Below are 27,390 nucleotides of genomic sequence, written 5' to 3'. Positions count from 1 at the left end.
TTAGAACACACATTTTACATTTTTTAATTTATTGTTTTTAATTGTTCATTACAAAATAAATCCAAAACTATCTCCAGCTATATGTTAAGTCACTCTTAAAATCCAAACAACTTTCTTACAATATTTCACTTTATATGAAAAGGTAATTGTGCACTAGTTATAAGGAAAATTGAGTAACACTATGTAGGCAGCAGAGACCAAAGAAATCCTATATAATTTACACCATTGTTCAAGCGGACACAAGAAAACTCTGGTTCAGTTTCTATGAACTATCAAAAGGACAAAGACAAAAAGCCCTTCCATCTCAAAATATCAGGTTTTGAATGGCAGCTTTTCAACATAATAACATAAAAGGCATAAAAAACAAAGTTAATAAAATATATCTTCTTATTCTAAAGTATTTCTTTTTAGTCCATATGTATAATACTTTGAATGATCTTGCATTAAGTTTTGCTGCAAATTTATCATGGTGCAGAATTTTAAGAAGTCAATAGAAGCAGCAGTAGGAGCATAATGTCATTTCTCTGCTATTTCCAGATTCTATAAAATCCCAAGGCTACTGCCAGGCAAGTAAACACTGAGGCTGTGAACAGAAGAAACATGTTACAGGTCATGCATTTGTGATTATTTTGCAGAGAAAAACAGAATAATGTCACCTTCAATTTAAATGAAGAGCAAAAAACAAAGGGAATCCAACCAGTGTTCTATCTTAGGTTTTCCATTCCCTAGAAAATTAAACTAAAGATAAAGTTGATATCTTTTTTGGCAGGGTTGGTATCAATCCTTAAAAGCTTCTTGTATTTAAAACCCAATAAGGATGACAATAATTTAAAAATGTGGGTCATATGTCAATTAAAATCTATAAACTGTTTAGTCATTATTAATATTAGTGTTATTAACTGTGACTAAACAATTATGAAATCTAATTTCAGATCTTAAAAGTGAAAAACTGTTTCACCTGTATGAAAAACTTACGTATTTACGCTAGTAAAATTGACATATAACCCATGAGAAGAAAATTTTATTTGCCTTTTTAATACATTTAAAAGTAAAATAATTTTTCTCATAACTATTACATTTTATATTAAAAACTTATAAATAAAAAGTTAAAATTTAATAAAAACCCTGAAAAAAAAGCAGAAAAGGCAGAACAAGCATCATACTTCTTTAACCATTAATATATCACCTGCTTTTCCTTACATCATTCTGGACAGAAAAACTTCCTGTTCTCTTTAAGGAACTGAATCTAGGTGAGGCTTTTAGGGACTCCCTAGTTTCTAGTTTGTTTAAACAGCCATGACTCCCCAGCACCATGCACAAAAATATTTATTCCATCATTATTTACATAGAGAAAAATTGTAAATGACCTAACTATATTATAATAGAAGTAATCTATGATACTGGGTAGCCATTAAAAATGACATGTACTCATAGAATAAAAGACTGAAAAAATACAGTAACATGTCAGTAACTATTACTTCTAATTGCTGGGATTATGGATGATTTTAAGTTTTTTCTTTGTAATTTTTAAACAACTATGACTTTTAAAATAGAGAATCTAAGATGAAGGGCAAACTTCTTTGACTAAGGCTGCAAGAAACAGCCTTTCATAGTAAAGCTATCCCAATTTTACTGTATACATTTCATTAGACATTATCCCATTTGATCTCACTACTTACTGAAACTTGGTTAATTTTAAGAAATGGGATTTGGTCTCTCTAAGACATATAGGAAACAAGGACATATGAGGAAAAAGTATAATAGTGAGAGTTTCTTGGTCAATTATACATTCTTCCATTTGATCATGCTGCTATTTACCACGTTCCAGGCAGTGTGCTGAGCAATTACATACATTACCTTATTTAACCATAATTAAAACCCTATGAGGTTAGTGATATTATTCCCATTGTACAGATGAGACAACAAGCCCAAAGCTATATTGCTACATGTGGTTGAACCTGGACTCAACATTATGTGTGTACCAGACTCCAAAGTTGTTATTTTTAAAAATCCATTCTATTATACTTATTTATCCCTTGTCATTTTGGGGCTACTTATGCTATCAGTCAGGTGGTTATATTCTTTAATCCAAATGGCTGAGTCTTAGACTACTAGTGAGCACTTTATTGTGAGAAGTATTTCACTCCTTTATTAGAAAACAAAATACAATGGTTACTGTATTTAAGTTTCTCTCTCCTTTCTTTTTATCAACTGTCACTTCTCATTGCTGTCATTGTGCTAGTCCCAATAGCTTTCAAATTTGTTGTTTATCTTCTATGGCCTGTCTAGGATACTTCCTTTGGGTATGTAACATGCAAAGGTGAGGATGTACTTGGTACATCTTAAGTAGACTGTGTTAGATTTTATTATTTCTCTGCCCAGAACAGAATCTGCCACATTAACTGTATAGATTAAATGGAAACTGCCATTATCTTACAGCTCTTGCTTCCTTGGCAACAGTGATCTGGGTCAGAAGGTAGTGTCTAACTCAAATGGGCCATTCAGATCCTTTCCCTGGGATTTTCTGAATTGGAACCAAGAAAAGCGATATTTTCTTGGTTGGTGAAACCACTTGGAATGATAGGGTTCTGGGAGCTACTGATGGCCATTTTTCTAATCCAGGGAGGAAGCTGGTATAAGAAAATGAGGTGGATATTCAGACCCAGGATACAGAGTAAGTTGTAATTCCAATTATCCCTGGGCTGAAGCTATACTGCCCTTCTGTAATTTAGTATGTAAACCAATAAATTCCCCTTTATGCCTAAGCTAGTTCAAGTTGGAAGTATGATGCCTGAAACTAACAAAGCCATAGCTGATGCATGTTGGGAAACCAAAATGATTTAAAATTTACAATTTCAGCCTAACCTGTGGTGGAGCAGTGGATAAAGTGTTGACCTGGAATGCTGAGGTTACCTGGTCAAGACACATATGGGAGTTGATGCTTCCTGTCCCCCCCTCTCCTCCCATTCTCTTTCTCCTTACTAAAATAAAAAAAAAAAGATTTACTATTTCAGAAGGATTTCCTCTCTAAGGGAAACATAAAACCTTTAATGCTGGGCTTTATTAGTATTTTTTCTATTTTTTTCTGTGTTCATGATTGAATTCAATATGTGAATCTCAGATAAGTGGAGTATTCTTGTCTTACCAGCAACATCAGGTATTCTAGACCTAATGGATCCACTCATGGTGTTAACTTCCACCGGCTGACAGTGTGGGATTCAAGTTTCCTAAAAGGCTTGTGAGTAGCAGGAGTGGTAAACAAATGTTTGGAGAAGGATAAGGAAGGAGAAAGACAAAGCTTTCAGAACTACTGGTTGCAGTGTGGTGATTGCGGGTGGGTGTGGGTGGAGGAGAGTATGGAGAGGTAAATGGTGATGGACGGAGACTTGGCTTGGAGTGGTGAATAAATAATACAGTGTACAGTGTGGTAAAATTGTGCACGTGAAACAATATATTTTTAAAAAAGAACATTGGTTGAAAATCATTGAAAAAGGCAATGGAAGATAACTTAGGAATGATATATTTTCAAACAATGACTTGCTGATTTCTTTTGTCACTGCTATTAAGTCTATTCGAGTCAGCCTTGTATATATCCACTACTGAATAAAAAGTCGCATGAAGACCATCGCCATCTTCAAACAGTATAAAAAAGATTTTAATTTTAACTAAGATAATTGATTCTTTTGGTAAATACTTGAGAGGAAGCTGAATAGAATTTGAAGCTCTTCCTAATCTGCGTGGCTTTGAAATCTATTTTGAAAGTGGGAACACTCTAAACTGGGCTGTTTCCCCTAAGCATTACCATTGAACTGCTCTCCAGTTCCAGAGACTTTGCTAGAATGGGGGTTTTCAAACTTGTTTTTGCCTTAGAACCCTTTCTTTAAATGATTCTTTGGCAGAAACCCAATATTTTAAAGAGATAGGAGATGAGCCATTCAGTTGAAGAAATAAGGGATGTGCATCATTGAGGGCCGGGGACTCCATCTTTACTCCTGCCACTGCAACATAATCAGCGGCTGCTTAGAAAACCACTGAGCTCGAAATCACAATTTTACTTTGGACAACAGTTCAATAATATGAAAAAATTTAAATGTGCATATCTTTTTGACCCAAAAGTATAGATGTGCAAAAGAATTTATAAAGAAATATTAGCACAAGCGCACAAAGGGGTATGTGTGTGTGTATTTACATTTATTCAACACAAGCATGTATATGGATGTTTGGTACAATATTTTTAAATAAAATAAAAGTGACTTTATTGGGGTGACACTGGTTGACAAAATTATACAGGTTTCAGGTGCATAATTCTATAACACATCATCTGTACACTGTATTGTATATTGGATAAATTATGGAAAGTTTTTAAAAATTATTTTAATTGATTTTTTTTAAGAGAAAAAAGAGAGGGGTAGAGAGAGAGAGAGAGGAACATGGAGCTGCTCCTGTATGTGTCCTGACCAGGGATTGAACTGGCAACCTCTGCACTTTGAGACAATGCTCAACCAACTAAGCTATCCAGCCAGACAGGCAATTTCATACAATGGAATACTATGCTTTCTAGCAAAAATGTCTGTTGATGTGGAAAGATATTCAAGACATTTGGTTAAATTTTAAAAACTTATAGTCTATACAATATGATCTAGTTATTACTTAAAAAAATTATAATGCTTATATAAAGAACAAAAAGCCTGCCTGACCTGTGGTGGTGAAGTGGTTAAAGTGTTGACCTGGAATACTGAGGTTGCCAGTTTGAATTCTCAGGCTTGCCCGATCAAGGCCCATACAAGAAGCAACTACTACAAGCTGATGCTTTCTGCTCTTCCCTTCTCCCTTTCTTTCTCTCTCTGTCCTCTAAAATCAATAAATAAAATCTTTTTAAGAAAGGAAAGAAAGAAAGAAAAAGCCTAGAAAGATGTATACTACTAATAGTAAATACCTATGAGGAGGGAGTAGAAGGCTTTCAGGTTAAGCGTCTTGTTTCTTTTGTTGTTGTTTTTTTTTGCGACAGAGACAGAGTCAGATAGGGACAGATATACAGGAAGGGAGAGAGGTGAGAAATATCAATTCTTTGTTGCAGCTCCTTAGTCTCCTTAGTTGTTCACCGATTGCTTTCTCATATGTGCCTCGACCCGGGAGGCTACAGCAGACTGAGTGATGACCCCTTGCTTGAGCCAGTGATCTTGGGCTCAAGCAGGTGAGCCTTGCTCAAATCAGATAAACCCGTGCTCAAGCTGGCGACCTCAGGGTCTCGAACCTGGGTCCTCTGTGTCCCAGTCCCACACTCTTATCTACTGTGCCACCGCCTGGTCTAAGCGTATTGTTTTTGAATTATATGAACAATTTATAACAAAATTATATATTACTTTTTATAAAAAGAAAGAAAAGAAGTACATACTTAACCAGGGCAATTTCCTCTCTCTATGGGGTCCTGTAATTGGCTCAGGTCACATGGAAGAGCCCAGTATGGGACAAATAGTCTATTTTGGGGTATTATCTGTCCTTACTCAGTTGGATTAAAGGTAGGGGGTACTTTCCCCTTTGTTTGCTGTGATTTTTAATGGGCTATATATATTTTAGTTAGGTTTCCCTGTAAGTCCACTCAAATACTGATAGAGGAGCAGAGCAATAAAAATAACATTTTTTTCATTGTGGAATACCCAGTTTATCTTCACATCATTTTATAATTGTTTTTTTATATTTCTTTATATCCATAAGTTTTTCCTATTGTAAGTTAGAGAACTGCCTGTTAAACTTATATCCTAAACTTATTGCCTTTCAAACTTAGAATCTTCACGCACTGCAGAGGACCAAGCAATAAAGGAAACCTGATATAGCTCCTCCATTTTGTCTTCTGTGCTGGCCATGGTTACCTTGGGAGGTAGGAGCTGACAGATCTGAAAAATCAAAGGACAGTAATTCCTTCTCTGACACAGCCTTACCTGCAAGGTAACGAATTGTCTCAAGCCTGTTAGATTCCATTAGCGTTTTTAAAGAAGCAATTTCAGTGTCTATTTTATTACTGGTCTCTGAAATAATACTTCTGGTTTTGGTATCCTGTAGTAAATAAAATTAAAGACAATTAAGTTTTGTCCTTATACATTATTGGCAAAATACTTACATTAGAAACCCTTTATTTATGGATGAATTGTGTATTATAAAAATCTTACATGTGGGAAAAAAGCACTGTGGTTTTCTTTTTGCTACAGAAAGAGACAAACAGACAAAAAGGAAGGGAGAAGATGAGAAGCATCAACTCGTAGTTGTGTCACTTTAATAGTTCATTGATTGTTACTCATACGTGCCTTGACCCAGGGGCTCTAGCTGAGCCAGTGACTCCTTGCTCAAGCCAGCGACCTTGGGCTTCAAGCCAGCAACCGTTGAGGTCAAGCCAGCGACCATGGGATCATGTCAGTGATCCCAAGCTCAAAGTGGTGAGCTTGTACTCAACCTGGATGAGCCCATGCTCAAGCAGGCAACCTCAGAGTTTCACACCTGGGACCTCAGCATCCCAGGTTGATGCTCTCTATTCATTGTGCCACCACCAGTCAGGCAAAAAGCAGTGTGATATTTAAAAAAAACATGTGAATGGACAAAAAAATATTTCTTCTACATTGATATTTGGAGACCATTTATTAGGATTATCACATTCAAGGCACATTCTACTAAAAGCTTTATAGTAAAATATTTGAGGCCTCACCTGTGGTGGCACAGTGGATAAAGCATCGACCTGGAACACTGAGGTCACGGGTTCAAAACCCTGCACTTGTCTGGTCAAGGCACATATGGGAGTTGATGCTTCCTGCCCCCCCCCTCTCTTTCTCACTCTCTCCTTTCCAAAATGAATAAATAAAAATAAAAATTTTTTTAAAAACTTTATTAAAAAAATATATATATATATTTGAGACTTAAATTTATGAGGATAAACTAGAAAGAAAAAATTTGTCACTGAACTATCACTTTATTTATTTTTTCTGCTTCTTTTCCAAGTGGAGAGGAGGGGAGATAGACTCTCACATGCACCCCGACTGGGATCTACCCAGCAACCCCCATCTAGGGCTGATGCTGCAACCAAGCTATTTTTAGTGCCTGAGGCAGAGGCTCCAAAGAGCCATCCTTAGTGCCTGGGCTGATGCACCTGAACCAGTCAAGCCGTGGCTGCAGGGAGTGGGGGTGGGGGAGTGGAGAAGCAGATGGTCACTTCTCCTGTATGCCCTGACCGGAAATCAAACCCAGGACATCCACATGCTGGGCTGTTACTCTACCACTGAGCAACCGGCCAGGGCCTCCACTATCGCTTTATGTATAGAAAATCCTTAGGATAAGATAGTTAAAAATTTAAATATATTTTGCGAAAGAAAAAACCAAACCAGATTTGTAATATGAACTGGCACCAATATTAAAGAAAATGGCAGAGATGCTTGTTAGGTAACACTGAATGCTATGTGTACAGGAGCTAAAAGATAGCAAGACATAGAAAATGGTATGTAGAGCTCAGTAATTAGCTGTGAGAGAATTTTTAAATTTTCTTTTGTCCTTTATTGGCCAAAAAGTAGAAGAACAGAATAGAGTATTAAGAAGGACAAATGGGCCTAGGTCAGACAGCTTGGTTGATTAGAACATTATTCCGATAAGCAAAGATTGCCGGATCAATCCCTGGTCAGGCCACATTCAGAAACATAGAGATGTTTCTCTCTCTCACACCCCTTCCTCTAAGATCAGTAAATAAAAAATTTTAAAAAGACAAATGGAACTTTCTCTTTTATTAAATTAGAAATAAGAAAAAATGCTGTCTTTTCTGTTACAATGTAGACCAAATGACTTATAACTTTTAAGAAAAGGACTATGCTAAGCCAGAAAGCTAGGTTTTACTCAAGTCACAGAGATTAATGATTACAAGTTAGGATTACTGAGAAGGTACCAGTAGTAATGAGTAATGGGTTTAAAATCCAGGCTTATAGCTCAGCTCAGCTCTTACTAGCTGTGTGACCTTAATGTTCCTGTGTCTCATTTTCCAAACAGGTAAAATGGGAATAAGGCTGTCTGTCTCACAAAGGCCGATATAAGGATTAAATAAATTAATAGAAGTAAAACAAGTAGAACAGTATCTGATATATTTTAAGTACTCATTAAATTATTACTATTATTTTTCAAAAAAAGATAATTTAATCTAGGCACTCAAATACTAATTGTGAATTTTTGTCTTTTAAAAAAGTTCTTTTTTTGATATAAAAATATTTTAGTTAAAAAGAAGTATGCTACCTAGAAAGCTTGATTCTGACTCAGAGGTCACAGCTCAGGTATAGTCAGTCATCCACCTGGTGGCAGCTTTCCCCAGTTAACTATAAAATCTAGGAGGAAATCATGGAGTCCAAATTTATAAGAGCAGTGACAGAAGGCATGAGAGCTGTACAAAAGGGAGATTTTACATACTAGCTTACCTTTCTGGTAAATTCTGTGGTTGCTTCCATTAGTTTCTTTTCCTGATCTGTAAACTAAAGAATATGATGCATCAGGAGGTTAACAAAAAAGACTAAAAGAGATTAAAAAGCAGTAAGTAACCAAGAAAGTACATTTCAAAGCACATTACCATATCTGTTACTCTGCTCCTTTCCAGGTTGATGTCCAGTTTATTATCTGCTCTGATTCGACCAGTTTCATTCTTTAAAGAAAATAAAAATATTTAAAAAGTGATCTTGTAATGAATATTCTGAAATTAGTAAAATATCTCAAAATGGGAAAAGTTTCACTTACTAAGAGTTGTTGCTTAACTTGTTCTAATTCAATTTTCATTTTCTAGATATAAGAAAGATTACATACAATTGGCATTAAATCAAAGCCCATATTATTTTTTCATAAAATCTGAAACCCTGGGTTAGCAAAAACTGGACAATGTAAAGATTTCTAATACAAAATTTGATTAAAAATAAAGACAAAAAAGAATAATTCATCACATTCAGAAAATAATTCTTATGAAAACATAAAAAAGTATTTGTTTTAGTATTCTACTTTTTTAAATGATTGATAATGTAAATTTAAAAATAGTTAAGCTAGTGGATAACAAAATTTTGACTGAATTACAAAAACATTTTTCTTTAATCACAAAAATAATTAGTGCAGAATCAAATAAAATGGAAAATGCTACATTACTTTCAGCTGAGAACACTATACTATGAGCTATGCTAAAATTGTATTTAATACATCAGCTCACATATTTAGGTGACTTTTATACATGTAAGATACAGCTCATTTAGTATGCAAGAAAGTATACTTTATACAAAGAAAGGTTAGGTATTGTTAAACATATATTTTTATCTAAGAACTTGAAAATAATTATTTAATGACCATATAAAATTGTTATTTGGTCCGATTATTCACCAAATGGACAACTTGTAAAATCAGTTATTTTAGTAGTAATAAAGCGAAACTTGTGTCACCTCGTTCTCTGCTCTCAGATTTGCAAATTCACTTTTCTCTAGGATGACCATGTCTTTCCTGATGGAGTCCAAATGAGCCATTAGCTGTTGTACTGTTATTTCCTAGAAACAAAATAAAACAACCTAGTAATCTATGAAATGTTATCCTTTACATGGAATTGTTTTCATGAAACTTAAAGAGTTTAAGCTAGAAGATATAACGTTGCCTGTCTAAGTAAAAAACAACAACAGAATATATGAAACCTACATATCAGAAATATCTAAGTAAAAAACCCCCACAAAATATATGAAACATACATATCAGAAATATCAAAATGAAAAGGACCAAGAGATTCAAGGACAAAAACATATTTCCCAGTGAAGAGAAATAAATGTCTAGACCATTTATGAAAGAATCCCAGTAAAATGCTTATTTAACATCTAAGTGTTCCTCAACAAACACTGTTTCTTAAAATGCCTACATGGACCTGACCAGGCAGTGTTTGTTATTTAGACAAAACCCCGAGGTCAACAGCTTGAGAGCTGGCTTATCCGGCTTGAGTGCAGGGTTGCTGGCTTGAGCACGGAGAGCATAGACATGACCCCATGGTTGCTGGCTTGAAGCCCAAGGTCGCTGGCTGGAGCACACACCCCCCCCCCCCCCATCAAGGCACATATGAGAAAGAACAAGTTGATGCTTCTCATCTCTCTCTCTCACTTAAAAAAAAAAAAAAGCCTATATGGAAAGGGTTTTGTTACCTTTTATTACTTTAATTTTGAGGGATTTCCAACATCAGAAAATTCCACGGTACTGGATAAGACTCAGAGTCAGGTAGTAAAACAAAATAGAAGTATGGTTTAAATAACCATACATAATGCATAACATTGTGGTTTAAAAAAAAATTATTGACTTAACAGCGGGGGGGGGGGGGGGGGGGGGAGGGGAAAGAAGTTTCCATTCATAGTTGCTTTGTTTTAGTGGTTCATTGATTACTTGTTGTTTTCGCCTTGACTGTGCAAGCCCAGGGCCTCGAACTGGCAACCTCAGCTCTCCAGGTGAACGCTCTATCCACTGTACCACCATAGGTCAAGCATAATTAGTGGTTTTTTTAAATGACATTTCAGTCCTGTCTCTGGCTGAAGACAGAAATAGTAAAAGGAACATAAAAAAAAAAAGCATTACACATTTTCACTTTTTGTTTAGACAATTAATTTTAACGGGGTGACATTGATCAATTAGATAGATTTAGAGAAACATCTCCAGATCATTTTGACACTTGATTATGTTGTATACCCATTACCCAAAAGCAAATTGTCTTCTGTCACCTTCTATCTGGTTTTCTTTATGCCCCTCCCCACCCCTCCCCCTGGTAACCACCACACTCTTATCCATGTCCATGAGTCTCAATTTTGTGTCCCACCTATGTATGGAATCATACAGTTCTTATTTTTTTCTGACTTACTTATTTCACTCAGTATAATATTATCAAGGTCCATTCATGTTGTAAATGATCCAATGTCATCATTTCTTATGGCTGAGTAGTATTCCATAGTATATGTGTACCACATTTTCTTTATCCAATCATCTATTGAAGAGCTTTTCGGTTGTTTCCATGTCTTGGCCACTATGAACAGTGCTGCGATGAACATGGGGCTGCATGTGTCTTTACGTACCAATGTTTTTGAGTTTTGGGGGCATATACCCAGTAGAGGGATTGCTGGGTCATATGGTAGTTCTATTCTTAATTTTTTGAGGAACCACCATACTTTCTTCCATATGGTTGTACTACTTTACATTTCCACCCACAGTGAATGAGGGTTCCTTTTTCTCCATAGTCTCTCCAGTACTTGTTATTACCTGTCTCGTTGATAATAGCTAATCTAACAGGTGGGAGGTGGTTATCTCATTGTAGTTTTGATTTGCATTTCTCTAATAGCTAGTGAAAATGAGCATCTTTTCATATATCTATTGGCCACTTGTATTGCTTCCTGGGAAAAGTGTCTGATCATGTCCTCTTCCCATTTTTTTATTGGATTGTTTGCTTGTTTGTTGTTGAGTTTTGTAAGTTCTTTGTATATTTTGGATATTAGGCCCTTATCTGAGCTGTTGTTTGAAAATATCTCCCCTTTAGCTGGCTGTTTGTTTTGTTGTCAGTTTCTTTTGCTGTGCAGAAGCTTCTTAGTCTGATGTAGTCCCATTAATTTATCTTTGCCTTCACTTCCCTTGCCTTTGGAGTCAAATTCATAAAGTGTTCTTTATGGCCAAGGTCCATGAGTTTAGTACCTACGTTTTCTTATATTAACTTATTGTTTCGGGTCTTATATTTAGGTCTTTGATCCATTTTGAATTAATTTTGGTACAAAGAGACAAATTGTAGTTGAGTTTCATTCTTTTGCAAGTGGCTCTCCAGTTTTCCCAGCACCATTTATTGAAGAGCTTTCTTTTCTCCATTGTGTTTTTGGCTCATCAGATGATTTGACCATATATATGTGGTTTTATTTCTGGGCTTTCTATTCTGTTCCATTGATCTGAGTGTCTATTTTTCTGCCAATACCATGCTGTTTTGATTGTCATGGCTCTATAATATAGTTTGAAGTCAGTTGTAGTGCCCCTAGCTTTGTTCTTTTTCCTTAGGATTACTTTGGCTGTTTGAGGTTTTTGTATAGTTCTGTATAAACCTGATGATTTTTTTTGTTCCATTTTTTAAAAAAATGATGTAATTTGATGGGAACTGCATTAAATTTATATATTGCTGTGGGTAATATGGTGATTTTGACTATATTTATTCTTCCTATCCAAGAACAAGGAATATTTTTCCATTTCATTGTATCTTTTTCCATTTCCCTTAACAATGCTTTGTAGTTTTCATTATATAGGTCCTTTACATTCTTTGTTATGTTTATTCCTAGGTATTTTATTTATTTTTTGTTGCAACCATAAAATGGATTAATTTTTTGAGTTCATTTTCTGATGTTTCATTGTTGGCATATAGGAAGGAATAGACTTCTATATATTAATTTTGTGTCCTGCGACCTTACTGTATTGGTTTACTGTTTCTAATAGTCTTTTTGTGGAGTCTTTGGGGATTTTGATGTATAGTATCATATCATCTGCAAAAAGCGAAACCTTTACTTCTTCTTTCCCAATACGAATGCCTTTTATTTCTTTCTCTTCTCTGATTGCTCTGGCTAGAACTTCCAGTACTATGTTAAATAAGAGTGGAGAGAGTAGGCAGCCTTGTCTTGTTCCTGATTTTAGAGGAAAAGCCTTCAGTTTTTTGCCATTTAATATGATGTTGGCTGATGGTTATCATAAATGGCCTTTATTATGTTGAGATATTTTCTTTCTATACCCATTTTGTTGAGTGTTGTAAACATAAAATGATGTTGTACTTTATCGAATGCCTTTTCTGCATTTATTGATAGGATCATATGGTTTTTGTTCTTTGTTTTGTTGATACGGTATATTATGTTAACTGTTTTACGTACGTTGAACCATCCTTGTGATTCCGGGATGAATCCCAGCTGATCATGATGAATTATTTTTTAATGTGTTGTTATATTCGATTTGCTAGTACTTTGTTTAGGATTTTAGCATTTGTATTCATTAGTTTTTCTGTAGTTTTCTTTTTTTGTGTTGTCCTTGCCAGGTTTTGGTATGAGAGTTATATTGACCTCATAAAATGTGTTTGGAAGTATTGCTTCTTCTTCAATTTTCTGGAAGACTTTAAGCAGAATAGGAACCAAGTCTTCTTTGAATGTTTGATAGAATTCACTAGTATAACTGTCTGGCCCTGGACTTTTATTTTTTGGGAGGTTTTTGATAATTGTTTTTATTTCTTCCCTGCTTATGGGTCTGTTTAGGCTATCTACTTCATGACTCAGTCTAGGAATGTTGTATTGTTCTAGGAATTTATCCATTTCATCTAGATTGTTAAATTTGGTGGCATATAGTTTTTCATAGTATTCTAGGATAATTTTTTGTATATCTATGATATCTATATGGTGATTTCTCCTCTTTCATTTTGGATTTTGTTTATATGAGTCCTTTCTCTTTTTTCTTTAGTGAGTCTTGCCAAGGGTTTGTCAATTTTGTTGATCTTTTCAAAGAACCAGCTCCTTGTTTTATTGATTTTTTTCTATAGTTTTTTTGTTCTCTATTTCATTTATTTCTGCTCTGATTTTTAATATTTCCATTCTTCTGGTTTTGGGTTGCCTTTATTATTCTTTTTCTAGTTCATTAAGATGTGATATTAAGTTGTTTACTTGGGCTCTCTTTTGTTTGTTCATATAAGCCTGTAGTGATAATGAACTTCCCTCTTATTACTGCTTTTGCTGCATCCCAGATTCTGATATATCATATTGTCATTTTCATTTGTCTGTATGTATCTTTTGATCTCTGCTTTTATTTCTTCTTTTACCCACTCATTTTCTAAAAGTATGCTGTTTAATTTCCACATTTTTTTAAATTTCATTTTATTTTTTATAGTGACAGAGAGAGAGAGAGAGAGAGAGAGATAGGGACAGACAGACAGGAACAGAGAGAGATGAGAAGCATCAATCACTAGTTTTTTGTTGCGACACTTTAGTTGTTCATTGATTGCTCTCTCACATGTGCCTCAACCGTGGGCCTTCAGCAGACTAAGTAACCCCTTGTTCGAGCCAGCGACCTTGGTTCCAAGCTGGTGAGCTTTTGCTCAAGCCGGATGAGCCTGCGCTCAAGCTGGCAACCTCGGGGTCTCGAACCTGGGTCCTCCGCATCCCAATCCAACGCTCTATCCACTGCACCACCACCCTGGTCAGGCTAATTTCCAAATTTTTTTTTTTGGGGGTAGTTTACTTCTTTTTTGTAGTTGAATTCGAATTTCAAAGCTTTATAGTCAGAGAATATGCTCAGTATAATTTCAATCTTTCTGAATTTGTTGATGTTAGTTTTGTGGTCCAACATATGGTCAATTCTTTTTTTTTTTTTTTTAATTTTTATTTTATTTATTCATTTTAGAGAGGAGAGAGAAAGGGGCAGAGAGAGAGAGGAGAGAGATGGGGGAGGAGCTGGAAGCATCAACTCCCATATGTGCCTTGACCAGGCAAGCCCAGGGTTTCGAACCGGCGACCTCAGCATTTCCAGGTCGACGCTTTATCCACTGCGCCACCACAGGTCAGGCTGGTCAATTCTTGAGAATGTTCCATGTACACTGGAGAAAAATGTATACTCTGGCATTTGGGAATGAAGTGTCCTGTAGATGTCTATCATATCCAATTGTTCTAGTGTTTCATTTAAGGTCCGTATTTCTTTATTAATTTTCTGTTTGGATGAATGATCTAGAGCCGTCAGCAGTGTATTGAAGTTTCCAAGTATAACTGTATTTTTGTTGGCTTTTATTTTTAGATCAGTTAGTAGATGTCTTATATACTTTGGTGCTCCTTTGTTTGGTGCATATAGATGACATATTAAGAAGTGTTATGTCTTTTTGATTCAATGTCCCCTTTATCATTATGAAATGACCATCTTTGTCTGATTACCTTTGCTGTCTTGTCGGCATTGTTAGATATGAGTATGGCTACACCTGCTTTTCTTTGGATGTTATTTGCTTAGAGAATCGTTTTCCAACCTTTCACTTTGAATTTGTTTTTATCCTTGTAGCTTAGATGTGTTTCTTGAAGGCAGCATACAGTTGGATTTTCTTTTTTGGTCCACTCTGCTACTCTGTGTCTTTTTATTGGTGAGTCCAATCCATTTACATTTAATGTAATTATTGACACTTGAGAGTTTCCTATTGCCATTTTATGTATTGCTTTCTGATAGCTCTTGTTTGGTTCTTCTCTTTTGTTTTTGTGTCATTTGCTTTTGTTTGGTTGTATTCCGTACTTCTTTCCTCTGTTTCTTCTTTTATTAAGCCATGTGTTTCTGTAGTGTTTTTTTCAGGGGTGGTTACCATTAGGTAATAAAAAGGATATATATCATATTCATTGTAGTTTATTATCTCATGAGTGCTTCTGCATTCCTTTCTCCTTTGCTACTGTTAATTTTGTCCTCTCCTCTCTCTTATTTTTGTTGTCACAGATTAATCTTGTCTTTATTGTGATCTTGTTGGAACTTTTACTTGTAATTTTGTTTTTTTTTTTTTCTTTGTATCTGGTCAGATAACCCCCTTTAGTATTTCCTGAAGTGGGGATTATCTGGTGATAAATTCCCTCATCTTTTCTGTATCTGTGAATGCTTTTATTTCCCCTTTGTATTTGAAGAATAGCTTTGATGGATATAGCATTCTTGGCTGGAAGTTCCTCACTTTCAGTACTTTAAAAATTGGGGTCCACTCTCTTCTGGCTTGTAGAGTTTCTGCTGAGAAATCTGATGATAGCCTAATGGGCCTTCTTTTATATGTTGTATTCTTCTTTTCCCTGGCTGCCTTGAGGATTTTTTGTCATTGGTTTATGATAATTTCATTATGATGTGTCTTGGAGTTGGTCTGTTTGGGTTAAGGTAACTCGGTGTTCTCTTTGCTTCTTGGATTCGAGGCTCTAATTCAGGGGTCCCCAAACTTTTTACATAGGGGGCCAGTTCTCTGTCCCTCAGACTGTTGGAGGGCCGGAGTATAAAAAAAACTATGAACAAATCCCTATGCACACGGCACATATCTTATTTTTAAGTAAAAAAACAAAACGGGAACAAATATCAATACAATATTTAAAATAAAGAACAAGTAAATTTAAATCAACAAACTGACCAGTATTTCAATGGGAACTATGCTCCTCTCACTGATCACCAATGAAACAGGTGCTCCTTTCAGAAGTGCGGTGGGGGCCGGATAAATGGCCTCAGGGGGCTGCATGTGGCCCGCGGGCCGTAGTTTAGGGACCCCTGCTCTAATTCTTTCCACAGGCTTGGGAAGTTCTCAACTATTATTTGTTTGAATATGTTCTCCATTCCATTTTCTCTCTCTTCTCCTGATATACCCATTATTCTTATGTTGCTCTTTCTGATGGAGTCAGACAATTCCTGTAGGGCTTTCTCATTTTTTTAAATTCGTGAGTATCTCTCCTCTAACCTCTGTAGTGTCTCTAGTTGCCTGTCTTCTATGTCACGAATTCTCTCCTCTATCTGGACTGTTCTATTAGCTAAACTTTATTACATCATTTTTCAGTTCATGTATTGAGTTTTTTCATCTGGTTTGGTTCCTTTTTATAGTTTCAATTTCCTTGGTGATGTATTCTTTTTGCTCATTGAATTGTTTTTTGAGCTCTCTAAATTGCCTTTCCGTGCTTTCTTGCATTTCCCTAAGTATTTTTAGGACTTCAATTTTTAATTCTCTGTCATTTAACTCCAAGGTTTCTAAGCAATTGAAATAGTTTTCTAGAGATTTATCATCATCTATCTGACCTACATCTCTATCTTTTGTATCCATGATATTTAATTTCTTTTTCCTTAATGTCATTTGAGAGTGGTATTAATAACACTAATAAGATAATTAAAAAATAAAATAAAAATTGAAAAGATACAGTGAAAAAATGAAAATTCTATTATGATAAGTGGAACAAAAACTACAGAGAACAGGAAGCCAGAACTGAGGGAAAATGACAAAGAGATAGAAGAAGTCAAAACATGCAAAATGCCACAAAGAAAAATATGAATCCAAAAGGAAATAATTTGTTGATAAATGATCGAATGAGAGAAAAAGAAAAAGAAGTTAAGGTTTTTTAAATGTAACCCTCATAAAAGAGAACAAGAATGAAAAATGTAACAACTATGGATAATGAAGTTTAAAAGGAAAAGGAAAGAATAAAATGAAAAGAAGTTAAAATGACCAGAGTGGAAAAAAAAGAAAAAAATTATAAAAAATGTAACTTTTTCCTAGTTTTGAGAGGTAGCTTCTTTTTTTTTGGCAGGTGGCAATGTACTACTGGTTTTTCCCGTGGGGCTCTTGAGCAGAGATTTGCTGTTGTGTTGCTATGGCAATGAGGTAGGCTGGGCCTCAGTCCTGTTGGTAGGTGGAGCTTGTTAGGGTTTGGAGGCTCCAACAATGGGAGACTCAGTTAGATTTCTAGGTGCTTCTCCCCAAGTCTCTCCCTCCTGAGCTAGCAGCCTGGGGACTTAGCTGTGAGGTTCCCCACAGCCACTGCTTGCAGAGCAAGAGTTGCTCTAAGAGCAGCTAAGTCCTTCCTCCAGTACTGCTCAAAGCACAGTTCTGGGTAAGTCTGTGCCTACCAGAGCCGCCAGTGAAAGCGGGCAGGGCAGGGAGCGGATTGCAGGTCTGGTGCCTGTCTAAGGGCTGGCAGACAGGTCTAGCATGTCTCAGTGTGCTGTGGATTGGAAGCTGATTGCAGATCAGGCGCCTTTTTAAGGGCCACTGGGCATGTCTAGTACGCCTCAGCGCTCCGTGAGTCTAATCTCCATAGGCTTCTCCCTTGTGCCGTTTGGTAGCCCGCAGCAAGCCACATGCATGTCCAGCCCCCATGACTTCCGCAGTGGACACGGAGGTCTGCTCCTGCCCACTTAGACACACGCCTGTGATCTCAGTCAGTGCTAAAAATGCAGGAATGCACTTTGAGACCTGTATAGGCTTGTGGAGGCACCCCGCCCAGAGAGATCCAGGCCTAGGGATCCCGGACCTTGTACACTTTTTATGCTATTGGTCTGGGAGCCAGGATTACACAGAAACGCTGGCCACCACCCACTGCTGATAATCTCGGGCTTAGCCCTTTGGCCAGTGAGCGTGTGCGCCCATACCAGAGGCACCAGGTGGAGCTATTTGCATACCACCAGTGATCGCAGACCCGGGAGTGCACAAAGCCATTCTGGCACCGGATTCAGCAGACAACCTGCTCCAGCCACCTCCATCGGAGTCTGCCACCTGTGCTAGCCCCGTGTCCACAATCTCAGGCTGAGCCGGCACACTCTCTCCTCTGCTTGATCATCCATCCTATCCCAGCTTCTTCCCTCTGCCCCAGATCCTCTGTTTCTCTCGGTTCCCGATGAAAGTGGCCCTTCCTCAGATCAGTGAGGAAGGCGGAATACTGTTCTCCGTCTTATTTCCTTCAGAGTGGATTATATATTCAGCTACCTTTTCACCCAATCATACTTTTGTCTGGTGTGTGTATATTTCAGGTGCTCCTGAGATTTTTTTCTGTCTTTAGTTGTTGAATTTGTTGAAATTTCAAGGGGAGATATTGGAAGCACCCCTCACAGTGCCATTTCTCTGATGTCACTCCATTTTCAGCTCCTTAAGTAGTTGATTTTGCTAAACCTTTAAGCCAGTTTTCCCATCCCTAGTGGCACCATGAATAAATTAACATAAATACATATACAAAATAAATAAATACATTCCTATGTAACTTTGCTATATTTGGTACTACAAAGAACATGTGAAAGAAAAGTGACCCCTATCTAATAGATTTATAAGCTTTTTCTTTGTTAGGGAGGGACATTTTTGTAGAAATGATTTAAGGCAGCCTTAAAAAAAATAAAAATTTCACATTAATATTTTTTAAGATTTTTATTTATTCATTTTTAGAGAGAGGAGGGAGAGAGAGAGCGAGAAAGGGAATGGTGAGGGGTGGAGAAGCAGATGGTCACTTCTCCTCTGTGCTCTGACTGGAAATTGAACCCAGGACATCCGCACGCCTGGCCAATATTCTACCACTACCAGTGAGCCAACTCGCCAGGGCCCACATTAAATTTCTTAAATGTGAGTGGCTTGTTGATTCATTAGTTCTCCCAATTTACCAAAAGGAAAAGCAGATGAGGATGTAGCCATGAAAAGCACCATCTATAACATGGTATATAAACAAGAACAGGATCACTAGTGGAACTCTTCCCTCCCCTTTTCTTTGGTCACAGTTTGTGGCAAGGAGTACATTATTGGAATTACAGTCCTTCACTGACCAATATGGGCAAGAAAGACAATTTCAAAACTGACTTGACTTTTAGAAAACAGAGATTTTAACAGGTCCAGAGGCATGACCAAAAACTGATTCAGTCTTCAAAGGGTCTATCTAGAATGCACATTATCCAATAATAGTTCGCAGATGGTACTATCATATGGAGTAGATGTTAAAAAAATTTGAGTTCTGGAGTCATGCTGCCCGGCTTTGAATTCAAAGGTTGCCATTTACTTTGAGACTCTGGGCAAGTTATTTAACTTCTTTGACTTCCTCATGAATAAAATGGAAATAGTAACAGTAACTATGCCTTGAAGAGTTGTTTGGAGAAATGACATAGTACACATCAAGTGCTTAAAATAATATTTGGCACATGATTTTCTATTATAAATTTACCAGAGACAGGGATGTAATGGCCAAAGCAGGACAGTTTAACTCCAATGTTTTGATGTGGAGAAGTTTTGCCTTAAATATTAATACTATCATAAAAAATTATTTTTTTACTGCATACAATAGACATCCCCTAGTCTTATGCCTTCCCTAACACTCACCTATTGTATATTATTGGGGATATGGGTTTATTTTCCTTTATGTAGTTCTGCTTGAAATATTCATGAGAATTAGTTCAGCAGTCATATAGAAGTGGTTCTATGGGCTGTGTTAGTCCCCTTCTCCCAAAATGTCTCTATGAAGGAGTTCTAAACATTAAATATGTTTTATTTATTTAAATTATATATATTAATAAAATTTTACTGAAGTTATGTAAGAATAGTTGAAAATGTAATTATAGATTTATTGTGGAGTCTGAATCCAAGATAAGGAACTGTACTGTGACCCTTATAGCCATTTTTTAATCTCCATTTCCACCTTTAAATAGTTTGTGACTCAAAGAGGCCTATAAAACAACACAGATGTCTATCTTCAGCAACTCTAAATGGAAATGTATAATCCAGGATTAAGTAGTCAAATGTATTAAAAGTGTGATCATTGTAACAGTTGTGGAACCATCAGAGAATATGACTATAACTCAGATTATAAATGAATTCAGGATGTAACTGTATTCTCAGATTGAGTAGACTTAATGTGGCCCTTACTGAAGGGATAAAATATGAACCTTGTTTATCTGATGGTCCTGAGCCTCAGCCCCATCTTTCATGACATCTTTATGAGTTCTTCTGTCCTCGAGGTGGTGTCAGCAAGGAAATCAGGCTCAAGGAAGGAATGGGATTTTAATTTCACACACCAGTAATAAAAAAATCAAAAATCCAATCCTGCATTTTGAATATATAATTAAATGGTCCTAGCAGTATAAACATTTTTCAAACCAGTTTTAATCTACTATATAATAGGTAGACTTAAAAATCTTATTTAAGAGTATGTTACTTTAGCCTGACCAGGCGGTCATGCAGTGGATAGAGTGTCAGACTGGGACACGGAGGATCAGAGGACCCAAGTTCAAAACCCTGAGGTCACCGTCTCGAGCACAGGCTCATCTGGCTTGAGCACAGGCTTAGCAGCTTGAGCCTAAGGTCTAACGTCGCTGTCTTGAGCAAGGGGTCACTCGCTCTGCTGTAGCCCTCAGGCAAGGCACATGAGAAAGCTGTCAGTGAACTAAGGTGCCGCAACGAAGAATCGATGCTTCTCATATCTCTCCCTTCCAGTCTGTCTGTCCCTCTCTGTCTCTCTCTGTCACACACACAAAAGAAAGTATATTACTTTATTAAAAATGTCAGTAGCTCCATTAGCTCTTTTAAGATAGTTCAGAGATTTAGGAGAATTAAATGACTTGTTTTTTCTTTAATGGATTTAGTAGTCTGTTATATCTCTGAATAAGGTAAAATAAGTGCACACAAATTTACAGATAAGTTAAATCCAAGTGTTGAGTAGTTTTAATTCTAAATATCTAATTGGAAATTATCCTTAAAAATCTGTAAAAAGCTTTTGACCTTTCACAGCTTTTAATGTAATGAAATTTTATGCAAGAGCTTCTTATTTTACATAAGAAAGAAACCCTGATTTCTCTCTGCTGTAAAATATTTATCTAAGGAAGGAAGCCTAAATTTGAAAAATTAAAAAATATAACCATAAGAAGATTCTTAAATCTAGTGAATTAATTCATGATGACAAACTATGAATTATTGCAGTTAAAATCACTGAACTTATTCTATTCTTTATATAAAATCATTGCTTTTGGGCCCAAGCCAGTTGGCTCAGCAGTGGAGTGTCAGCCTGGTGTGTGGAAGTCCTGGGCTCGATTCCTGGCCAGGGCACAAAGAAGTGCCCATCAGCTTCTCCACCTTTTCCCCTCTCCTTTCCCTCTATCTCTTTTCCCTTCCCGCAGCCAAAGCTCCATTGGAGCAAAGTTGGCCTGGGTGCTGAGGATGGCTCCATGGCCTCTGCGTCAGGTGCTAGAATGGCTCCGATTGCAGCAGAGCAACGCCTCAGAGGGGCCAAGCATTGCCCCCTGGTGGGCATACTGGGTGGATCCCAGTTGGGCACATGCAGGAGTCTATCTGTCTGCCTCTCCCCTGCTTCTCACTTTGGAAAAATACAAAAAAATAAAAAAATAAAATAAAATCATTGTTTTTGTTCACAGCACAACAATGATAGCTCTTGCAAATTACTCAAGCTAAGCTCTCTGATCATCTCTTCAGTGGCAAAGAGAGTAATTCTACTGACATTTCAAGGTTGTTAAAGAGGTTAAATCAATGTTGGAAAGTACCCAATGTTGTGCCTCTCACATTTTAACTTTTTAGTTAAATGACACTATTTGAAGGAAAGGACTGCATATTAAAGCATCTTAACCAGCTGATTTATGAAGTCCTTCCCAGCCAGGTAAGTCCCTTCCAACCTTCTAAGTTTGTGAAAATTAAGCAGAATATACACATGACTGTAGTAAATATTTTTATATTCTACTGTGGTGGGCTTTCAACAGGGAAAACGCTGTATCACTAATGATCTACCATCTCACAATTCAAGTAATATACAGCTAGTGCTCGCCTTACGACCACGATTGATTCCGACAGACCGGTCGTAACACGATTTGGTTGTAAGTTGAGTAGGCTATATGTACAGTACTGTGAAATGATGTTATAAAAATCTTTAAGTCAAAGACAAAGACAATTTCCTCTTGGTAGACATCTTGGGAAGGGTTTGATGAAAAATATCCAAGACACAAAACACAAATTGCTGTACCGAGTCTGGGATAACAGTTGAAATGGTGCATGCGAAGATGGTAGTGCTGTTGGAAGCTGGTCAGCACTGTTGTACGCCCAGCCCGGCAACGCTTGCGCTGCCAGATGCAGAGCAGTCGTGGCTAGCGATTGTGGTCATAAAGTCGAATGGTCGTAATTTGCATGGGTTGTAAGTCGATCAATACCTATAATTATCTCACAATGTGTTACCATAATTCTGGACTATACTAACTCTTCAATCCCTTTAGATATGACTTTACTAAAGGGTTTTTTGCTTTGCTCTTCTTAGGGGTTTTTTGCTTTGCTCTTCTTAGAGAGAACAATAAGGAAGATGTAGGTATGTCTGAGAGGTCAGTGGGTAGACAGGCATGCAGTTATGAAAGATTGTCTAATGTGTTAAGAAGTGATAAAAATGAAAATATTACCTGTTGAGCTTGAGTGACCATCTCCTTATAGATACTGTCCAAGCTGACATTTGATAAAGTGGTTAATGCTGATACAATTGTCTCTGCTTGTGTTTTGTCAAATCCTGTAGGCAGCAAATAGGTATTTGTATTTTTTAAAAGTTGTATATTCTTATCAGAATAGACAGCTGAAAATATTTTCCCTATAAATTGTTATACTCTTTTAAAAAGTAGTTATAATTAAAAATTTGACAGATTATGCTAAATTACTCTCCAAAAGCACTCGACAGTTTTAATTCCCACTGATCCAGTTCCCCAATCTATGTGAACACTATTTTTGAATGTATAATTGTCATAAAAATGGTATTACATTATTTTAATTGGTACTTAAATTTGCATTTTTTGTCAGGCATCTTTACATATATTTATTGGTTATTGATATTTATTTTTCTGTGAGCTGTTTGTTCATAGCTTTTGCCCATTTTCCTATAAAATATCTGAACTTTTTCTTATTCACATGAACTTTTCGTATATTAGAGCATCAGGCTCATTTGTCATGTATGTTGCTAACAATTTTAACTTTATGGATGATATCCTTTGAGATATATATTTAAATATTTTTGTAGTCACATCTGTCTACCTTTACTTTCATTGCTTTTGATTACTGTCTTGCTCAATTTTTAGTTTTTCAATTATTACACTAAACTTTTATACATATATTTACATATATATTTATATATAAAGTCTAGAATTTACTTTTCAGTAAGGGGATCATATATATTTTTCCCAATGGCTACCTAGTCAGTTATCATAACTCATTTATTAAATAGTCCTTCCTTTCCCTAATTTGTAATGCCTTCTTTATTGCTTGCTAAATCCATATATATGTGTCTGAATCCCATTCTATAGTTTTCTTTTCTTGTGCTATTACATATGTGTTTTGGTATCTGGTCATTTTGTATGCTAGTTCTTTCTTGCTGTTCCTAAATGTTAGCTTTGGGTCCAGGGCCTCCTACCAAAAGCCTCAACAAGCCGGGTGGAACTTGAGGTGACCCAGCACCAGAGCAGTTCCCATAACTCTGCACTTGAGCACCCTGATGGATATCTTACCTCCGCCTAACCATGAGACATCCTGCCAGTTAGTTATCCCCCCTTCACTTGTCCGGACATTCTAATCTTGGTCATTAATCACTACCACCTCCTCCATTGTGGAACTGCCATAGGTAACAGAAGTTTTCCTCCTGCAGCAAGAAACACAGCCAAATTCAGTCCTATATAGGATGAGGCTTTTTATCCTCTTGCTGCTGACGCCACTGGGGTCTCAGCCTATCTGTTTGCAGGTGCATAAATAAATTTCTTATAAAACTCATTAGGCCTTGTGCATCCCTCCTTTGGCAACCTAACACTAACACTGTCCTTGTACTTCCACATGGACTTCAGTATCAGCCTAGAAACTCCATAGATTTTTTCCCCTTTTTTACATAATTAGAATCATTCCACACATGTAGTTTTATATGATTTACCTTGAGCATTTCTCATCTTTTATTCAAGCAATAGCATTTTTATGACTGAAAAATATTCCACTGTATGGATGGCACTTATATTTAAATAGTGACTCTTGTTACTACTGACAGTGATATTATCTCGACTAGGTAATTTATTATGACTGGTGTTAATTTAATTCTTTTGAGAGATACCCGTGTTTCTCACCATTAGTTTCCAAGTCTTGAACCAATGCATGGGTATCAAAAGTTAATTTCCTTTGCTCTAAAGGAGTTATGTCCAATGGCCTTGCATCATAGCTTTCCTTGGTTGTGGTAGTTAAGAAGTCTGAAAAGAGAAAACAATATTTTTATTTTTTGTAGTAACTACTGGAAGCATCACACTTTTGCTTCTAAAGTATTTTCCCCATCTCTTTATAATACAGTTCCAACTCTTCTACTTAGGAATTCTATAATTTCAGGCAAGATAATTGACTCCTCTCAGCCCAACTCTTTCATTAAAATGTGTCTAGCATTATTTGGTGTAGCAAACATTTAATAAATATTTTCTTTTAGTATTCAGAAATGTTTTGTTTGTTACGTGTACATCAAAAGCTCAGAATATCACTCTGCCATGTCTCTAATTGCTGGAGAACAGAAACTGCCCAGCTCTCCTCAGTGCTCAGAAGTTTTAGAGAGCTGAGAATTTTTTATACCTATATCCCCATCCAAAGTAGCTTTCTGTACTCCCACTCTTATATATTCAGTTTGTTTATTTCCCATATAGCTCTCAGTTCTAATATGAAATTATCTTGTTTGTTTTACTGTTTGTCTCTCTGAGCCAGAATATAAACTCCATGAGGCCCTGATTTTCGTTTCTGTATCTTTCATACCTAGAACAGTGCTTAGCAAAAAGTTGTTGCAATGTTTTAATGCTGAATCAATGAATTTGACTTTAAAAGCAGGAGAATTTACTGTTAACACAAAGGCCCTAGGAAAAGTTTCACTTTTTAATAATATATGTCCTATTTCAATAAATTCTCAATTTTTAAGGCATAGGGGATGATGAGCAAATACAGACATAACGTTTTCATTGACTTGATAGACTAGTAGTCAGGAAATACATGGTTTTTAAAAAATCTAAACATAAACTCAATTCAGATGATGAAAAAGAATAAGGGGTCACATAAGGTTTACCCAACAGACTCAAGAGGGGTAACTCAACAATTATTTTGACATCGTTTAGCATGGTGATGTACTTTCCAGTATCATATGTACTTCAACATTCTCTAAAAAAAATGCTTAATATTTTCACTGAATATGTAAACAAAGTACACCTCTAAAAGTTTACATATATAGGATTGAAATTGGGGTGATTTCCCAGGATTCAAAAAATGTTACCTCCTTTTTGTAAAGGCCACCTAATATGTATGCATGCCAAACACCTAAATAAATAACCAAAGACGTTGAGAAGTACCCTGGCAGCCAAACAGCTGCCTTATGGGGGATCAACAAACGTCGTTTTATTGTGCGAGTAAAAAGAAGCAAAGCGCAAAATAGCATAAAGTACAGGGGTACTGGTCATCTCATTTCACCTGGTACTGAAGAGTCAAGGTGAACAGAAAATGCTGGCATCCGTACCAAGTGCCCTCTCTGGACAACCTTAAACGGGGAAAACTTTGAAAGCCTCTCTCAGAAAAAAGTCAGATGTCCTTCAGGACGCACTGTTAACAGGGGTGCCAACTAGTAGTTCAACTCCGGTGGGTTCCAGCATTCATGTTCTGTTGCTTTTGAATGGCTACTACGTGATGGTTGCCGAGTACAGAAAAGCACAAGAATAAAGCGGACCTGACGTATGCTGCAGTCTACCAAACATCTGAGCTCGAGACCAGCGACTAAAGAACACCTAAATCTGAACTGACCACGGAAGAAATCAGGACTCTCCAAACCCCGGTTACCTTACGCTAACTCCTGACAGATGTACGAGAGCGGGGTTCACCGGCCTCACTGGACAGCAAAGGAGACGAGCTCAGAAAGCCTGGAGGGGGTCTATGGTGCAGCCAGGCGAATGACCCAGACCGTCAGAGGCCCGCTCTCGGGAAGGAAGGCAGACCCCTCGCAGCCCTGGCCCTCTCGGGGCCGACCGGGCAGCAGGGGCTCCGGCGCCAGGAATGGGCCGGAGGGCGTGGCGCCTCCCGCCCCGCTCGCCGGAGCAGGCACGAGCATCGTCAGGCCTCAGTGACACAAGGCCTTTCCTCACCTCTCCGCAGGGCCGGCGAAAAACGCCCGCGAGGCGCTAAGACCTGGTAGCCCCCGCTGCTTTCAGACCGCAGGAGCCGCCAAACACTGCGACTCCACATATCCTCCGACTTCCCCGGTGGGTGGGAGGAAGCGAAAGGCTGGATGAATGACGCTCAGGCTTTCGGGCAAGGTAGTTCTGGCGCCGCGAGGATGCTGGGAAATGTAGTTTTTTACCTCTTGCACGGTACGCTCCCGCCTCCCGCTGGAACTGCGGTTCCGCGAAGCTGGGCCTCCTCGGAGACGGACCCACAGTGAGCTAGCATGGTTTGGAGCGGCCTCGCTCCATCCGCCACCCCTCCCCAGCCCCTGCACGCCGTTACCGCCCTATGAAAGCGAGATCTTGTCTGTGAACTTTTCAGCGCCTACTTTCTGGCAGTGAGACACAACTAACAGCAAAGTAAGCCTGGATAGCCAGAGGCCATTGCGCGTTTGGATCGGTGGGAGATGGTGTCACATTTAGCTATAGAGGAACCTGGGACTTGAAGTCCGCGGCCGCTGAGCATTCTGGGGGGTGGGTAGTGACGTCGAGACCTTTTGGAGAATGTAGTCCAGATAATTGTTCATGCTTGCTGCTTTACATCCTGCAGCTTCGCCCTCTGGTGCACAGGAGGAGGAACTTGGTTTAGTCCTTCTCTTCAGGGAAACTGAATTCCTGTATCCAGGGTACAGCTAATATTCACCACTCATCCCGTTCAGACCTCAGTTACTCCAGACTTTG

At 37.5% G+C, this 27,390-nt stretch overlaps 1 protein-coding gene across 4 annotated transcripts; it reads right to left on the bottom strand.

The window, feature by feature from the left end:
• CCDC90B (coiled-coil domain containing 90B) lies at positions 1–27,100 on the bottom strand. Of its 4 annotated transcripts, none has more exons than XM_066249219.1 (9): positions 26,863–27,100; positions 24,601–24,720; positions 22,912–23,015; positions 9,435–9,536; positions 8,752–8,793; positions 8,588–8,659; positions 8,439–8,492; positions 5,940–6,054; positions 1–583 (listed from the first exon to the last, which is right to left on the bottom strand). In XM_066249219.1, exons 1-9 carry the CDS (start codon positions 26,933–26,935, stop codon positions 528–530), a joined length of 738 nt encoding a protein of 245 aa, XP_066105316.1. In that variant the 5' UTR covers positions 26,936–27,100; the 3' UTR covers positions 1–527. The 4 variants fall into 4 exon arrangements, with proteins under 4 accessions (XP_066105316.1, XP_066105289.1, XP_066105298.1 ...); XM_066249192.1 differs by lacking the exon at positions 26,863–27,100 and adding an exon at positions 26,632–26,838; XM_066249201.1 differs by lacking the exons at positions 8,752–8,793; positions 26,863–27,100 and adding an exon at positions 26,632–26,838.
• Positions 27,101–27,390: the final 290 nt, after the last annotated feature.

This window comes from Saccopteryx bilineata, chromosome 1, assembly GCF_036850765.1.
Source record: "Saccopteryx bilineata isolate mSacBil1 chromosome 1, mSacBil1_pri_phased_curated, whole genome shotgun sequence".
In the NCBI taxonomy this organism is placed as follows: Eukaryota; Metazoa; Chordata; class Mammalia; order Chiroptera; family Emballonuridae; genus Saccopteryx; species Saccopteryx bilineata.
The sequence above is the reverse complement of the archived record's forward strand: the minus strand, read 5'-3'. Positions and strand labels throughout refer to the sequence as shown.